The sequence below is a fragment of the Gymnoscopelus braueri genome, assembly GCF_963280865.1.
Source record: "Gymnoscopelus braueri genome assembly, chromosome: 13".
Lineage (NCBI taxonomy): Eukaryota > Metazoa > Chordata > Actinopteri > Myctophiformes > Myctophidae > Gymnoscopelus > Gymnoscopelus braueri.
In genome coordinates, this window is record NC_137615.1 from 39,227,129 (window position 1) to 39,246,692 (window position 19,564).

Consider the following 19,564-nt stretch of genomic DNA (forward strand, 5'->3'; position numbering starts at 1 on the left):
TATTATTACTATACTTGTGAGGGACAAATGTCCCCCACAGGTATTTGAGAAATAGACATTGTGAGGACAATTGGAGAAATGGTTGTTCTATGGTTAAACATGATTTTTAGAGTTACACTTCAGTCAAGATTCAGGTCGGGGTTAGGATTAGACATTTAGAACAGTGGTTCTCAAACTTTTTCATGTCAAGGACCCCCTAAATGATATTTGGCTGCGGACCCCCCTTATCTCAGAGATATTTTGGGCCAGGGATTTTTCAAAAATAGCAGATCTACAAGCTCATAGCGCGGCACTCGGTGCCGCGCTGTGAGCTTGTAGATCTGCTAATTTTGAATAGCCAAAGTATAACCCCCTGGGGGTCCCCGGACCCCACTTTGAGAACCAATGAGGTTAGCTTTAGGGGTTGGAGTTAGAGTTATAGTCTGTAGATGGGCTATTTTTGACACCAGCGTGCAACTTAACTAAACTCAGGCTTTGGGGTTAGGGTTAGGCTTTTTATAGTGTGCATTAACCTCCTTTATACTTTCGCGTGTGTTTGAACTTGTCTTCTGATGCTATTTGATGCTATTTTGTTTCCAACTGAAGTTTATTTTATTGTTTGGTTTTTACTACTGCTAGTTTTCATTCATTAACGTTATATCTTGTTTTGCTTTCATCTCGTTTTGTGAAGCACTTCGTAAACCTGTTCTGAAAAGCTCTTTATACGGTAAATACGTTTTATTATTATTATAAATGCAAAATGGCTAAAATTGTGACATCCCCACCACAAGTATATAGTAATGAATGTGTGTGTGCGTGTGTGCGTGTGTGTGTGTGTGTGTGTGTGTGTGTGTGTGTGTGTGTGTGTGTGTGTGTGTGTGTGTGTGTGTGCGCGTGCGGGTATGGATATGTGTGATATGTTAGAGTCTGTGATAGAGATCTGGGTGAAAAGAGTGTTTAAGGAGTGCAGAGAGGTTGAGTGGGGGGGGGGGGGGGTTGCCAGGAGGAACGATCACAGTTGAAAGACCACCCGTTTTGCGAGCGGCGTGCGCGTGTAATGTAAATGCAGGATGACAAGGCGGGGCAGAAAACCTCTCAGGAGGTTCAACGAGCTCAAGTCTTTCGCCCTCACTTTCTCCCACTGATGGGCGGCACGTAAAAAAATGGAATTTGGCGATTATAGCATGAAGATGAAGGGATTCCCGTGGATCGTCTATTTCGTATTACCCACTTAAAACCAAGGGCCCAGCTTCCAGCTTTGAAATTGAGTCAAAGCTGTCTATATAGGAAGTAAAAGTTCATATGAATGACCTGTAAGTTCGCTGTTGTACCCCTGCTGGGGTCAGAAAGATTTTTTCTCCATTCAAGTGGTTGGGTTTTTGACGAACTTTAGACTTGATTTTCTTACCTTAATAAACATCGTCATAAATACTATATGCTTCCATGGTCCCATTTATTTATATAGGATGAAGTAGGGTACAGTATGCTCTAGGAGGGGCGGGATGATTTGATTGACAAGCTACACAACCAATAGCATTCATTCCCCGCCCCCACTCTTGCTTGACAAGCTACCCAACCAATAGCATTCATTCCCCGCCCCCACTCTTGCTTGACAAGCTACCCAACCAATAGCATTCATTCCCCGCCCCCACTCTTGCTTGACAAGCTACCCAACCAATAGCATCGTGCAGGATATGACGCGATATAGAAAGATGGAGGATTTGAAATAGCTGACAAATAGGCTTCATTTACGGTCTGTAGAAACCAATGGCGTCACTTTGTCCATTCTTTTTTACAGTCTATGGTTAAAACCCTTCATGCTTGGTTGTCCTGGGTCCCCGAGGGCTCCAGAGATGATCTGCTCCTTTTTCCACTTCTACGCCAAATCTCCCCCAAAACAGTACTGGAAGAAGTACTCATATTTCTTACCTAAGTAAAAGTATCAGTACCACAATGTAGAAATACGCCGTTACAAGTAAAAGGTCTGGTATTATTTTTTTTTTGTAAAAGTTCAAAAGTATTGGCATCAGAATAAGTAACACAATCTAATAATAATCCAATAATTGTAGTGGAGTAAATATTTGCCTCTGAGATGTAGTGGAGTAGAAGAAAACTTTTTTACTCAAGTACAGTACTAGTAAATGTAACTATCCATCACTGCCCGAAAATATCTTCTAGATGAGCTATTTTCATGAATTTTCACCCCAGAATTGTACTGCAGCCGATAATGTGGTTTCTTCACTGTCAGAACAGATAATATAGTTAATATCTACGGTACTTACGCTGCTATCCCAGCCATCTATAGTGTACATTTTATATTGTACAATGTACTGTATATTTGAGTTGTTAAGTAAATAGTAGAGTAAATAATCAAAACGGTTTCTGTAATTGTTGCCTCAGGGTATAAATGCACCAAAACTCACTGACATAAATTCTGCATTCTGCTACTGATATAGACGTCAATGCATAACTCAAAATATTACTGGCACTACTTTACAGCCAAAGTGGGGAGTTTCATTTCGTAACAACTGCTCTCTGTCAGGGTGCAATAAGCGCTCGCTGTACTGTGGCAAGTAAGCCCCCCTGCAGCCAATTATGCTTCACCTTCATTTTCTGGCCAAACCGCACACACAGGGCTGTGGTTAGAGAGTCAGTGTACATAGCAACGCTATGGCACCCAGGCAGACTAAAGCAGGTTTTATTCTCTCAGAGCAGAGGTTTGAGCTGTGGATTCTACTGCTTCTACTTTCACCCTGAGATCAGGAGGTTAATTTCAAGGACCCCCAGTTTGATATGGATCAGGCCCACAGACCCCATTTGATTTCATATCTCTGGGACCCGAATCGACACTGTAAAATCCTCAGTGTTCATTTAACTCTGAGAATATACAGTACAAATGCCAGTGGTGTAAAGTAACTAAGTACATTTACTCAAGTACTGTACTTAAGTACACTTTTGAGGAACTTTTACTTTACTGGAGTATTTCCCATTTTCAATACTTTTACTTCTACTCCACTACATCTCAGAGGCAAATATTTTTTTAATATACTTTTACTCCACTACAATTATTTGAAAACTTTAGTTACTAGTTACTTTGCAGATATAAATCATTACATTATAAAACATACATTAACCACTTTAGCCCTATTTTACATGTAGGCTATTTGAAAATAGCAGGTCTACAAGCTCACAACGCGTCACATCGCGACGCGTTGTGAGCTTGTAGACCTGCTATTTACAAACATTTTAGTACTTTTACTTTTGGTACTTTAAGTATATTTTAGCTATCAATCATTTAGCTGGGGACCCCCTGGAACCCCCTCAAAGACACCACGTTGAGAACTTGGGAATTTGACTGATGCCCTGCTACTTCCATGTAGAACCAGGGACCACCACCCTGACTAAGAATCAACCTGGGGACCACTGTGGTGTTGGGTGGGGATATGAGCTAAGATGAATGCTTTGGTAACACTTGCTATGCATCCCACTGTTTCTCAACCAATGGTCCATGGACTAGGCCTACAAGTGGTCCATGGCATAATTAGGCCTGCAGGTGGTCCATGGGAAAATGTTAATACATGAATAAAATACCTTTGTTAAATGTATTAGGCATTATTTACCTGAAATATGCGAGTGGTCCGGAGCTAAAAAAAAAAGGTTGAGAATCACTGATCTATTCCTATACCACGGTTACCCTTATTCTGTTCTTTTACTTTATCCAACCTTCCATTAAACCTTTTCACCCAGTGCCAATTGCCTATGTGGGCGCTACTCTCCCTCTGCCAGCCTGGGGAGAGCCCAGAACTGAGCTCATGCCTCCTTCAATACATGAGGAGTGAGCAAGCTGCTTCTTATCACCTGACAGGGGGGAGTTTCCCCGCTAGGACGTAGCGCGTGGAAGGAACACGTTATTCCAACCAGTTCCTTTCCCCGCCATCAGGCTGACCAGGGGGAGGCAGTACAGAGACCAGGATTATTGCATGTTTTTTGTGAGGGTGCCTACCCTAGGGGACACGGGGAGAAGATGCTAACTCCACACAGGAAGGCCCTTTCGCCAACCCCACCTAGGGTATGGGCACTGATGACGCAGAGGAGAGGACACGCCCCCAGCACCCACAGCGTCCCCGGCGGGAATCAAACCCATATTTTTTTACCGCGAATATTTTACAAATCCACGGGACACCTCCATTTTGCATGGCCACATCCTACTTTATAAACAATAAAATCCACGTAGAAATCGTCTTAGAAAGACGATAGAACTGATAATAATACTCCACGGACGCCGCCATTTTGCGCATGCTCAGACCGAATTCTTTTGGGTAACACTTTTGCGTGTAACACAACAAGGGCCGTCCGGCCATCCGCGGAGTTGAAACGTGACGTGAGCAGACCTGATTGTATGGGTAACACATTTAACAAATGTGAATTAAAAATAAACTCTGATTAATGTTGTTAGTGGTGTAACATGCCACCAAAAAAGATACTGAAGCCTGCTGCAGGGCAACAGAAAATAGCAAGCCTATTTTATATAGCAATTTTTTACATGTATATAAAACTATAAAAATATACTATTTATATAGCTTTTAATATTTATATTTTGCTATATTAAAATAGCAAGCCTATATTGGTGCTATTTAATTTACTTTATATACTGTTCTATGTTTGCATATACTTTGCACTGTTCTATGTTTGCATATACTTTGCACTGTTCTATGTTTGCATACAATTCGCAATTATTATAGTTGTCAGATTTGGAATTGTGTAGATTTCTTTTAGAGACATGAATATATATAACCATATTATAATGAAACACGAGTTAAACGCTGTGAATTTTTGTCGGACTCATAAAATGTCCCTGGGACCCATCTAAAAGACCACCCTTGGGTCCCGGGACCCATTACATTGAAAACCTAGCAACATCATATTTCCTAATAATGATGACTCAATCAGGCAAACCGTTACACTTCCCCTTCTTGAGATTCTAATTCCCTTTTCTGTGGAAGTTCTTGACCTCCGACTTCCCAGTAACTGACAACATTGACACGTCATCAGAGGTCACCAGTTCATTAATGCGCTGTTCCGTGGAATGAAAACAAAACAAAAAATCTTCATTCCTTCCTCACTAAATGCATGGTCAGGGACCACATGCAATACCTTCACGGACCACCAGTGGTCCCCGGACTACCTGTTGAAAACCCCTGATCTTAACGTTAAACACTCAAAATGCAATTATTTGTCAAAAACTGCCTGTTTTTGACAAATAATGTAATTTTGATTGTGTGAATATTGTGCCATAATAAATGTGTAGCACCAAAGGTTGCTATACAAATTCATTTGTTTTCCACCCATTAAAACCGGGAAAGCATCTGTGTCATTTTAGAGTTTGCGGATATACAGATATACAGGCTCACAGCGCGGTACGACTTACATCTGCTATTTTTGAACATTTTTTAAAAATCTTGAAATTGTGCGAACTACTGGTTTAGAAGGCATTTGTAGAATCTCAATGGGTTAATATTAATACATATTGGAGATGGCCGTACCATGAGGATGCGTCGGTAGCTGTCTCGGTCAATGCCCCACAGTTTGAGGTCGGTCTTGGCCTTGACAGTGGCAGCTCTGGGGGTCCCGTAGATGAGGGCCAGCTCTCCAAAACTACCCCCCTCTCCGATGCTGGTCACCCACTCGCCATTCACGTACACCTGCAGACCAAGACAAGAGCAAGGGACATACAATTTAACTAAGACAATCCTACTTGGTGGAAAAAGTACTCAAATGTTTTACTTAAATAAAAGTATCAATACTGCAAAGTAGAAGTACTCTGTTACGAGTAAGTCCGGAATTCAAAATTTAATTGAGTAAAAGTACAAACTGTACAAAATGTACTTAAAGTACCAAAAGTAAAAGTACTAAATGTTTGAAAATAGCAGATCTACAAGCTCACAACGCGTCGCGATGTGACGCGTTGTGAGCTTGTAGATCGGCTATTTTCAAATAGCCTAGGTATAAAATAGGGCTAAAGTGGTTAATGTATGTTTAATAATGTAATAATTTATATCTGCAAAGTAACTAGTAACTAAAGTTTTCAAATAATTGTAGTGGAGTAAAAGTACAATATTTGCCTCTGAGATGTAGTGGAGTAAAATTAAAAGTATAGACAATTGGAAATAATCCAGTAAAGTAAAAGAACCTCAAATTTTTACTTAAGTACAGTACTTGAGTAAATGTACTTAGTTACTTTACACCACAGACAATACATGCAGCTGAATAACTGGACAATGTATTGAATTCTCCAACATGACAGGTACTATTATTAGAAAAGCGTGCTCAGCAGAGGGCAAATCTCTGCCAGGAGGCATGTCCTATATTCTCTTCCTATATTCTGTCTGGGCCATGTGACGACAACGTTTTGGGATATGGGGGGAAGGGCTATGCTAAAGGATGCTTATTGTTGATTCCTAATGGACCGCAAATCAGTCTGGGAATTTAACCCATGGAGACCTGGAACGCATCTGTGTCATTTTTTGATTTGAGCTAAAAAGCATTATTTTACACTTTGGGCTATTAAAAAATAGCAGATATACAAGCTCATAGCGCGGCACAGAGTGCCGCGCTATGAGCTTGTAGATCTGCTATTTTTGAAAAATCGTGAAAATGTGTGCAAATATTTGAATATATATTATTTTAAAGCCAACATTTTTAACTCAAATCTTTGCTTCTGGGGGGTCCCTGGAACAAAACATTTTGAGATGGGGGTCGGCGGCCAAATACATATCATTTTGGGGGTCCTTGAGGTCCTTGACATGAAAAAGTTTGAGCACCACTGATATAGAAACATACATTTTTTTTAGAAAACTGTTGGGATTTAAAAGACATTTGTAGTATCGGCTTCAGGTCTTAATGGGTTAATCTGTCCAAATTGACATAAAAATAATAGAAGTTAGAGCATGCAACCAAAAGGCGTTCACCAGCTGATCAGTCAGTCTATGAAAGTAATATATAATACAAACTACAGGGAGCAGCATGACAGGACAAGTCCTCAAGCTCTGTACAATGTTGTACTGCACATGCTTATGAAATTATCTCATGTTCTGAAAGTACTTGCAGTTCTGCACTCTATGGCAAGAAACTGAGGAGAAAGAAAATAAAAACATGTCCAAGGTTGCAGTAACAGTTTACTTTTATGATCAACAGCAGACAATATCATATGGACAAAAACTATGGTAAAATAATCATCCAACTCAACAAAGTGCAAAGGAATTCATTGAATGTGGGCTAAGTGATTGAGCTTAGAGTAGAGTAATCGTTCACTATGTGCTGCTTGTGCAGAATGATTGGAAAACTACAGGTCATGAGATTTAATAGGATAAAATAATGTTTGTGAATGTCCCATGTGACAATAAAACAAAAAACGTTCATAATAAACTATTTATTATCTTTTTGATACATTTATTTCATGCCTGTGAGCATTTTGCAGTGAATGTTTGTTTGACATAATAATATAATCTAGTACTGTTGTTGGACACCGTAATCGGCGAGATATCTGCCCCCGGTGGCTGCTGTTTTAATTCAAATCTTTTTTTATTGAGGCAGCAGTTGTAAAATGCATTCAGTATAACACGTTTGTCCTCGTTTTAATTAGAAACAAACGAACAAAAAGAGAAGAACGAAACAAGAATAACTATCCCCTTATCACACCCACCCCAGCCGATGCATCACCCCACCAGTTACATCATGTCACACCAAAGAGGGCCATCAATATTGTACAACTAATCGGTTTTGAGAAAGCTTTACCAATTCTTCCACCCATAATTTTTCCAAAAAACATTAACCCATTAAGACCGGGAACGCATCTGTATCATTTTTACACTTTGGCTATTCAGAAATAGCAGATATACAAGCTCATAGCGCGGCACAGAGTGCCGTTCTATGAGCTTGTGGATCTGCTATTTTTTGAAAAATCGTGAAAATGTGTGCAAATCTTTGAATATATCGTTTTTAAAGTGAAGATTTTTTACTCAAATCTTTGCTTCTGGGGATTCTACAAATGTCTTCTAAATCCTGTTTTTTGAAGAAAAAAAATCATTTTGCTATAATATCAGTGGTCCTCAAACTATTTTCATGTCAAGGACCCCGAAAATGATATGTATTTGGCCCCCATCTCAAAATATGTTGTTCCAGGGACCCCCAGAAGCAAAGATTTGAGTAATTCTTTTTAATATACATTCAAAGATTTGCACACATTTTCACGATTTTTCAAAAAATAGCAGATATGCAAGCTCATAGCGCGGCACTCGGTGCTGCGCTATGAGCTTGTATATCTGCTATTTTTGAATAGCCCAAAGAAATCTGAAAAATGACACAGATGTGTTCCCGGATTGAATGGGTTAAAAATAAGTTTCTTTGCTACAATAAGTGCATAAGACAGCGGTAGTTGTTGACATCTGTTAAGCGGGAAAAACTGATCAGAGATTCCCAGCAGCACCACCAGAAGTGGGTCAGGATCCATTACTGTATGCAACATATCTGATACAAATTGGAATACATTTACACAATGGAGCTGACTTAGGTCACAGAACATAACTGCGGAGAAGAGTATGGCACTTGTCACATAATGGGGGTTACATCTGGAAAGATTTTCTTTTTGTGTACTGAAGTCTGTGGATCATTTCAGATTGAACAAGACAGTGCCTAGAGTTGGCGGAGTGCTGTTTTAATCGTCAGAATTAATCTGATGCAGTGCCTGTAAAATTAAAACCAGCCCGTTTCACCCCGAGATACATGAAGCGATTAATGTCGATGGGATTTCACGCAGCTTCTGCTCCTGATGGAATCGACGAACAGGGACCAGTCACACTTCGGTATAGGTCACCAATCACGGCGTAAACTGCTGTAGCAGCCCACACAAAACTTGGGTTTTGTTATACTCGTAGGTTACGATGTGACATGAAAATGTGTCATGGTTGCTGCTGGGCTACGCTCACTTTGCAAGTGTAGACAATTGGCGTGACTAAAGTGATTTGCTTATACTGTATATATTCATATGCATAGATTACCAACTTATGACTATGTTGTAATTGGCTAGTAGCAGTGGTGGAAAGTAACTAAGTACATTTACTCAAGTACTGTACTTAAAGTACAATTTTGAGGTACTTGTACTTTACTGGAGTATTTCCAATTTTCTATACTTTTACTTCTACTCCACTACATCTCAGAGGCAAATATTGTACTTTTACTCCACTACAATTATTTGAAAACTTTAGTTACTAGTTACTCTGAAGATATAAATTATTATATTATAAATTGGTTATAAAATTAACCAATTTATCCCTATTTTATACCTAGGCTATTTGAAAATAGCCGATCTACAAGCTTGTAGATCTGCTATTTTCAAACATGTGAGTACTTTTACTTTTGGTACTTTAAGTACACTTTGATACCAATACTTTTGTACTTTTACTTAAGTACATTTTTAATTCTGGACTCTTACTTGTAACAGAGTACTTCTAAATTGCAGTATTGATACTTTTACTTAAGACATGTGTTAAGTTATAAGACATTTGAGTACTTTTTCCACCATTTAGGCTAGATCCCACACACCAGATGGACAGCTTTCAGAAGGGTCTTTAGGTGCACACACAGGTGCGAACACAACACTGTCACCATCATGAGCCCGCCACCCTTGCCCCGCCACCACCTCGGCCCCGCCGCGCGCCTCCGCCTCATTAAACACCAATAACTTGCATTTGCAGTTGCACCTATACCTGCATTTACCTCTCCATCACTCACGCCTCACCCTCTTTATGTGGCACATTCCTTGTAGCGTGCTTTACACAGCTTTTTTTCCCTTCTACATCATTTAGGCCATACGTGGGCAACTGGCGGGCTGGGGGCCACATGCGGCCCCCCCCTTCCCTTAATGCGGCCCACAGGTTAATATCATAATACTGATATATTATTGATTTCAGCTGTTACAATTGCAAACATGACCCGCTTTAATTACTTCAGTCTAGGTTAGTAGCTTAATGACTAGTATTAACATTCTATTGTCTTTTTTATGTCCAATGTATTTGTATTTAACACATTGGGTGCCAGAGGTTTATTAAAATATTATACTTTGAGTGCCAGGACTTTTTAAACATTTTGAACCTTTTTCAAGTAGTCACAAAATATTTTCAGTGATCACCGTCCTCACGGTGATCCCCTCATTACACACATACAGGTCTCGTACAATCGGGGGGAAAAAATTTAAAACATTCGGAAATCCATTCCATAGTTGCAGCCAGTTGAAAATAGTTCAATTAACATTGTAAAAAAAAAAAGTGCACAGGAGCCGAGATACAGGTTTTTGAAGTCATAAGTTAACCAGGAGGTGGATTGGAGTCTAAATCTTGTAGGAGTGATATTTCCTGTTGCTGTGAAGGAAAAAAAAAAAAAAGTAATTTTTTTTTTTTTTTTTTTCAAAAACCGTATATATACGGTTTTGGCACTCAACGTTAGTATGCGCAAAACCGTATATATACGGTTTTGGCACCCAATGTGTTAAGTTCATAAAGTTAACGTATAACTAAATGCATTTGAAATTAAATAAAATGGATTCCAATTCAAATTCACTTTTGTGTGACATAGAATGGCGAAAAAAGTAGGCTGTCTTTCTTTTAAACTTTTCTATCCATACGTGCGCGTGCGTTCGTTACTGGCTATTATAGGCTACTGCTGTTATTTCTTTATGTTTAAGAGTGAATAGGGTATTAGGTATTTTATCAAGAGAAGACATGGTTTTCAATGTGCGGGTGGACCCCAGGGGGTCCCAAGGTGTCTAATTGGAAAGGAGAAGAAAATAAATAAATAAACAAACAAATCAAATGAATAAATAAATTGTTGCTGTCGGGCAGAAACCTCTTATCTCCATTATTCAAACTTTTTGTGTTTTTCCGTAAATCAACGCCCTATACTTGATCATACTACAGCGTCACACAAAACACAAAAGCATCAAAAGTAGCAGATCTACAACCTTGTCGATCTGCTACTTTTGCTGTTTGAATTTGAATCCTGAAAAGCAACAGGGGTCCTTGGCATGGAAAGTGAATGTGCATTAACCCATTACAACCAGGAAAGCATACATTTTAACCACTTTAGCCATTATTTTATACTTTGGCTATTCAAAAATAGCAGATATACAAGCTCATAGTGTGGCACCGAGTGCCACGCTATGAGCTTGTAGATCTGCTATTTTTGAAAAATCATGAGATGTTTTGCAAATCTTTATTATTTTTAAAGCGAACATTTGTACACACACACACACACACACACACACACACACACACACACACACACACACACACACACACACACACACACACACACACACACACACACACACACACACACACACACACACACACACACACACACACACACACACACACACACACACACACACCTTCCTGTCTGTTTGCTCTGCTCTGGCTACTCTTGCCCCCTAAGCATTTGATCCCCACTAAGCCCTGGGAAGGAATCCACTAAAAGGCTGTCTATCCCTGCTATCGCTCCATCCATCCATCCATCCTCTAATTCCAGTGGTGGAAAGTAACTAAGTACATTTACTTAAGTACTGTACTAAAGTAATTTTTTTAGGTATTTGTACTTTACATGAATATTTCCAATTTCCAATACTTTTACTTCTACTACTTCAGATATACATAAGGATATTATGAAACATACATTAACCACTTTAGCCCTATTTTATACATAGGCTATTTAAAAATAGCCGATCTACAAGCTCACAACGCGTCGCATCGCAACGCGTTGTGAGCTTGTAGATCTGCTATTTTCAAACATTTTAGTACTTGTACTTTTGGTACTTTAAGTACATTTTCATACCAATACTTTTGTACTTTTACTCAAGTAAATTTTGAATTCCGGACTTTTACTTGTAACAGAGTACTTCTACATTGCAATATTGATACTTTTACTTAAGTAAAACATTTGAGTACTTTTTCCACCACTGTCTAATTCTCTGCCTGTCTGTCTGTCTGTCTGTCTGTCTGTCTGTCTGTCTGTCTGTCTGTCTGTCTGTCTGTGGAGGAATGGTGACGGACGGAATCCTGCGCAGTGGGACTTTAAACACCCGACCTTGGACACCTAACGCGTAACACACACGCACCACTACTCCCGTGCTAAGATTTGCACGCAGGCAAACGTCAACTGCTCACGCTCGGACACACGCACAAATGCGCGTGCACCTACAGCCCTACAGGCATCCGTATTTGGGCCAGTTTGACTGTAGCCGTGCGCACAATACAGCCTCAGTGAGCCTCATTCAGTCTGCCTCGCTGTGGTTTCACCTGTCGACACACTATCCACTTGTTGACTTAACCCATTCAAACCGGGAACGCATCTGTGCCATTATTTTATATACTTTGGGCTATTCAAAAATAGCAGATCTACAAGCTCGTAGCGCGGCACTCGCGAGCTTGTAGATCTGCTATTTAAAAAAAATCTTGAACCTTAGTGCAAATATTTGAATATATATTTTTTTAATTTGTAACTCAAATCTTTGCTTCTGGAGGTCCCTGGAACAAACTATTTTACAATTATTCGCTTTGAAAGATATATATTCAAAGATTTGCACACGTTTTCACGATAAAAAAAAAGCAGATCTACAAGCTCATAGCCGCTTACTTGCGTGCGCTATGAGCTTGCATATCTGCTATTTTAGCCAAAGACATCTAAAATGACAGAGATGCTTTTTCGGATTGAATGGGTTAATAACAGAAGAGAGAGAGAGAGAGAGAGAGAGAGAGAGAGAGAGAGAGAGAGAGAGAGAGAGAGAGAGAGAGACAGAGAGAGAAAGACAGACAGAGAAGCATGGGGGGGGGGTGGTGGGGAGGAGAGGGGGGTCTTGTCCCCAGTGTGCTCCAGTCTCCAGTGTGCAGTGGTGGTGAATGGCCAGGATTGTTGCTATGGGCCATTATCCAGGGCTAACGGGCTACCGCAGGGGACTCATCCTTTTCGCCGTGAACCTGACAAGGGCTTCAAAGAGGTTTAACAGAGGGCCCAGAGCGAACGTGGACAGCATGCAGGGGCCGAGCTGGCCTCCTCGTCGTCTCCCTGGCCGTCTGTGGCCGCGGTGCGTGTGCCGCGACGCGCCGCACATTGCGTAACAAACGGGTAACACTGAGTTAACAAACGGGTAACACCGAGTTCATCAAACAGACCGAAAAACGCCGTGCCAGCCAGCGTGGCGGCTGCGATGCCGCTTGCATATCTGATGACTCGGGAGTCATCAGATATGCAAGCGGCATCGCAGCCGGCATTTGACGGCATTTCAACACTACGAGGCCCATCCCCTTGTGTGTGTGTGTGTGTGTGTGTGAGCGAAATAATACGTACAATAAAGTGTTAGTGTGTGTCTGGTGGGAATTAAGAAACGACAAATCAACAATTACTGGAGAGGCAGGCGGGCGGACAAGGAGGTGGAGCCAGCGTTGGTGTGTATTTTTATTTGCAGTTTACTTGGGAGTGTGTGTCTGCGCTCACGCCTGTGGGTGTGTGTGTGTGTGTGTGTGTGTTTGGCAGTTGCCTTCTTGTGGTGTGAATGCGTAAGTGTAGGCCTGTGTGTATGTACATAATGTTCATCGAGGGTGTGTGTGTGTGTGTGTGTGTGTGTGTGCTGTGTGTGTGTGTGTGTGTCAACAGCAGCAGCAACGGCGGCAGCGGCAGCAGTAATCCTTCTCTCCCAGTCTGCGGGATAGCAGGCAGATTTACACCCCGGGTCTAATGAGAGACATCACCATCTCCACACTTTTAATAACCCCCCGGCACTGAAGTCACAGTGGCTTTTACTGTCTGGGGCCTGGGCTGGGAGAGAGAGAGAGAGAGAGAGGTTTGCTGACAGGGATGCAGGGATGGAAGGGAAAGATGGAGAAAGGGGTGGGGGGGGGGGGTGGCGGGGGTGAGTGAGAGACAGATGAGAGAGAGAGAGAGAGAGAGAGAGAGAGAGAGAGAGAGAGAGAGAGAGAGAGAGAGAGAGAGAGAGAGAGAGAGAGAGAGAGAGAGAGAGAGAGAGAGAAAGTGAGAGTGAGGGAGAGAGAGAGAGAGAAAGTGTGAGTTCTGGAGCAGCTGTGTGCAGCTGACAGGGTCTTGGCTGTGGCGGGGGATGCCTGACATTCTCTAGTGGCAGCCAGAGTGAAGGCGACGTCCCCCGGGGAATGGGAAGAGAAGGACCACCTCCGACACGACGCAACACAACACAACACAACACAACACAACACAACACAACACAACACAACACAACTGAGGAGGTTTATAGGGACAGAAAGAGAGAGAGAGAGAGAGAGAGAGAGAGAGAGAGAGAGAGATGGTGCAGGTGTTCTTATAGGGGGTGCTTGATTAAATCCTCTGTCAGGATTATTGTGTAACGTACGAATGAAAAATTGGTTCGAGAAGGTAAACGGAAACATTAGCGTCTGGGGCTGAGAAGAACGTTTCCACCGTTTTAGAGGACCTTCCAGGCAGTGGCGTCACAACGTTCCGACGTTTCTGTAAGTTAGTGTGCAACAACGGGATGGTTTTGTATCACACTATGACCTAAAGTCACTTGTTAGCCAGCGACAAGATGTTGCGGTGACACTTTGGCTCGTTGGGTTTGTTCCCCGAACTGCAGTGGTGGAAAGTAACTAAGTACATTTACTTAAGTACAATTTTGAGGTATTTGTACTTTACTTGAGTATGTCCAATTTCCAATACGTTTACTTCTACTCCACTACATCTCAGAGGCAAATATTGTACTTTTACTCCACTACAATTATTTGAAAACTGTAGTTACTAGTTACTTTTCAGATATAAATGATGATATTATGAAACATACATTAACCACTTTAGCCCTATTTTATACCTAGGCTATTTGAAAATAGCCGATCTGCAAGCTCACAACAAGCTTGTAGATCTACTATTTCAAACATTTTAGTACTTTTACTTTCGGTACTTTAAGTACATTTTGATGCCAATACTTTTGTACTTTTACTCAAGTAGATTTTGAATTCTGGACTTACTTACTTGTAAAAAGAGTATTTCTACATTGCAGCATTGGTACTTTTACTTAAGTAAAGAAGTTGAGTACTTTTTCCACCACTGCCAAACTGTCTCATAAGCGCCTGTTGTGCGCCTGTTGTGCGCTTTTGTACTTTTACTCAAGTAGATTTTGAATTCTGGACTTTTACTTGTAAACAGAGTATTTCTACATTGCAGCATTGGTACTTTTACTTAAGTAAAGAAGTTGAGTACTTTTTCCACCACTGCCAAACTGTCTCATGAGCGCCTGTTGTACGCTCCACGCGCTCCAAGAAGAGAGCAGTGCTCAGAACTTCCAAACAGGAACGCACTGAATTTCCGAAATGACAAGAAAGCACGCAGCGAGAGCTCTGACGCCCCTCGGAGTACATTTATAAAACGCACCCATGGTCTTGGCTAAGAGATATGGATGGTTTAGTCTGTGAGAGAGAAACTGAGAATCTCTCATCTAACCCACCGGCCTTGCGGAAATGTTTTATCCTGGCACAATAAGAGTCAAATGAGCCCTAAAATTCAACAATTGGGTCATGAGGACGCAGTCAAAACCCACGGTGTGGTACAAAAAGCATGTGTGTCTCTCCATGGATAACATCCTAGGAATAGATAATCAGATTAAGATGAGGGGTGCTTAAAAAGCTCGGTCTAAAAAGCTTCTATTGTGCGAGACACAGTATCGGACTCCTTATCACGCTAAAACAAAAACCACTAGAGTCATACTGGAGACAGCAGGGGGGGGGAGAGAGAGAGATAGATAGAGAGATAGTCGGAGCGAGGGAGGGAGAGAGAGAGAGAGATCAAACAACTTGTATAAACAATCATAGCCCTCCACCGTTTCAACAGCATTAGAAAGAGGCCCTCTCTAATCTCAAGCACATCTGAAGAAGAGACAACGGAGAACAACAGGACTCCATGCTGGAATGACGCCGGGTGGAAGGTTGGTTGTTTTTTTACGCGGCCTTAGCTATCAAGGCTCCATCTCTGCCCCGGCAGCACCGAGACACTTCCTCTCTTTCTTTCTCCCTATACGGATGGGACAGACAGGGCTCTCTCTCTGGCACGCTTGGCCGAGAGATCACCCACACCACCCCGCTGCCTCTCCTCTTCTTACCTGCCGCCTCGGCACTAACCGGCGTAAGACGATAAGGTCGCTTCCTGTCTGAATTTCCGTCAACTCAGTTTTTTTTTAATCTCTTCCACTTCACTCTATCTCGCTCTCTGTGTGTTGGGACGCAGCGCTGAGACAAAAGATGTTCTCACCGCGCAGTGTACTAGGGCCTCGTCCAGATTGTCATCTGGACAATCCAAAAGGTGGAAACAACCTTTCGAGGGAAACCAGCTCCACCCCCCCCACAAAAAAACTAAACAAAAACAGAGGGATCACAACAACCCTCCTTTTGTTTGTGGGTCGTGGTGTCTTGCCACAGTTGGACAAGGCTGGGTTTTACGCCCCCTGAGGCCCACCAACACCCCACCTCCTTCGGAGCTCATTTAACCCATTAAGGCCTGAGGTTCCGATTCTACAAAATGTCTTCTAAATCGTAACTGGTTTTTGAAAAAACTTATGTCAGTGGTTCTCAACGTTTTTCATGTCAAGGACCCCCAAAACGTATATGTATTTGGCCGCGGACCCCCATCTCAAAATATGTTGTTCCAGGGACCCCCAGAACCAAAGATTTGAGTTACAAATATTCGCTTTACAAATATATATATTAAATGATTTGCTAAATAAATCTAGATTTACACGCTACGAGCTTGTAGATCTGCTATTTTTGAATAGCCAAAGTGTAAAAGAATGCTTTTTTAACTCAAATCCAAAAAATGACACAGATGCGTTCCCGGTCTTAATGGGTTAACTCATTCAGTGCCACTGGACGTCTAAGACGTAAAAAAAAAAAAAATATATATATATATATATATATATATATATATATATATATATATATATATATATATATATATTATTATTATTTTTTATTTATTTATTTTTTTGGAAAAAAATGTTCAGAACCCAAGATATCATGATTTGAAAATGTTTTGCTCCATTCACTTCTTGTTTAACTTCTTACTGAAAAAGACTATCTCGGCTCCTAAGCACTTTTTTTTTACAATGACTTTTGGCTCTGGCACTTAAGCCAGGCACTGAATGAGTTAAGAGCAGGTACACAGTAAAAAAAAGAAAAAGGTCCTAACTCTTGTGTCGGTTCTGAAGCGGGGTCTTGAAAATACCATGTACGGTGCTTTCTTCCTCAGCCTGTAGCACATGACCCAGTTTGACGACCACGCAGACTTATGCAAAGGCTAAAATGTCATTTAGATGTACTGTATTTAGCATGTTATTTAGACAGATTGCTATGTTCATCGTTCACCTGGTATCCTATAGTTTCAATGTACAGATATATATGTTTTAGACTGATGCTAGGTTCTTGGTTTACCTGTGAGGCACTATATACACTGTGCCATTTGACCATTAAGAACTGAGGCCGATTCTACAAATTGTCAGTATTCTGAAAAACACATGTTTCTATGTCAGTGATTCTCAAACTTTTTCATGTCAAGGACCCCCAAAATGATATGTATTGGCCGCGGACCCCCATCTCAAAATGTGTTGTTCCTGGGACCCCCCCAGAAGCAAAGATTTGAGTTACAAATGTTCGCTTTAAAATTATATATATATTCAAAGGTTTGCACACGTTTTCACGATTTTCCAAAAATAGCAGATCTACAAGCTCGTAGCGCGGCACTCGCTATGAGCTTGTATATCTGCTATTTTGAATAGCCAAAGTGTAAAACAATGCTTTTTAGCTCTAATCAAAAAGTGACACCGATGCGTTCCAGGTCTTAATGGTTAATGTATGTGTTTACCTTGCTTATTGTAAGTCGCTCTGGACAAGAGTGTCTGCTAAATGCCTGAATTGTAAATTGTCCTCAGAATTAACACACTAAATAAGTGGCCTGAAATTGTGTTGGCGTGAACGTGCATGTGTCTCTCTCTCTCTCTCTCTCTCTCTCTCTCTCTCTCTCTCCTCTCTCTCTCTCTCTCTCTCTCCTTGTCGACCACTTACGTCCCACTTCTCCTTGGTCAATCACATAGAAGTTGTCCCTTCGTCACCTGGTGGGAAAGCAGAGGAGATGAGAGGGAGCGTGAAAACATGAAAAGAAAAGAGGGAAAAGCTCACCGTTACCCATTACATGTCCTCAGTAGGACAGAGTGGCCGGCGCATTAAACGATTAGAATAATTTGTGAAGCACTTGGACCTGTCGTCCCACCTTTAAGTCACTACTGCCAGCTGGGACGGACGGACGGACACACACACACACACACACACACAGAGGGACTTACTGCCTTTGTGGGGACATCGAAACCAACTTTTCATTCAACATGGCCTATTTTACCTGCTGGCGTAACCTATCCATAACCTAATCACAACTCTAACATCAAAATCCCGATCCCTTTACCCTAAAACGTACCCTAACCCCTAAATGCCTAATCCTAAACTGATTTTTAAAAATAATTGTAAGCTTTTTTGTAATCCTAATTGTAATATTTTTCTAAATAGAATTTCCATTTTGTTCATGGGACCAGGAGACTATGTTTTCGCCTCTGTCCGTCCATCCGTCCGGGTGTGTGTGTGTGTGTGTGTGTGTGTGTGTGTGTGTGTGTGTGTGTGTGTGTGTGTGTGTGTGTCCATCTGTGAACAGCTAATCTCCGGCACCGTTGGCCCTATCAGCATGAAACTTTGCACGCACAACTGCCAGTAGGTCAAGAAAGAACCCCTACAAATTGCCCCTCATGGTGGCGCTATAACAGCCCGCGTCACGTTTTGGAATATAACACCTGAACGCTTGTAGGTCGTACAATCAAATCCCTCCTGAATTCCTAGGTCATGACGTAACTCCCCATACTAAATAAAGATTTGCAACAAAAAAAAAAGGTTTCTCTGCGTTCTGTTTCGTTTGTTCTGATGTGTAAGATTTGTAAGCATCGTTGACACTTGGTTCTCTTTTATTTGTTTTGCTCTTTTGTTTCCTTTTCTTTTGTGACAATTAATTTAATTTAGATATGAATAAGGTGGGCATAATAAGCTTCGGCTTCAGCCCAAACCTTTTCGGCCAATATTATCTTTTGACTAAATTCGGTATGTTCAACTGTTTGTTTTTCTAAATCATGACCGAAATAAATAAACTAACTAACAAACAGGCTCCGGCTATTTGTACCAGACTACATTTTCCGCCATCTTGCCTTCAAAACACAGTTTTTGCTACAACTCCTGCACATTTTGTCCAAACTCACGCAAATCGGAACATATTATTTCCCGAGTCATGTGATCAAGCTGTATCGGTCAGACTTTCCATATTCCTTTCCAATTGGCTATGACTGACTATCTAAAGTTTGCGGGCCCTGGAAAGGCAACCTGGCTGGCGGAGACCTGCGCTCCGAGGAGTGCACTCTTCTAGTTCTGATTTTACTATCCTCGTGGCGTCTTTTGGTCCCCACAAAGACAGCAAAGCA

At 41.3% G+C, this 19,564-nt stretch overlaps 1 protein-coding gene across 1 annotated transcript in view; it reads right to left on the reverse strand.

The window, feature by feature from the left end:
- LOC308098459 (cAMP-dependent protein kinase type I-beta regulatory subunit-like) overlaps positions 1-19,564 on the reverse strand; it is a 131,955-nt gene that overhangs the window by 28,460 nt on the left and 83,931 nt on the right. The window contains 4 exon segments of the mRNA XM_080446817.1: positions 5,523-5,681; positions 18,117-18,119; positions 18,121-18,155; positions 18,158-18,163. Coding sequence (XP_080302943.1) covers positions 5,523-5,681; positions 18,117-18,119; positions 18,121-18,155; positions 18,158-18,163 — 203 coding nt within the window.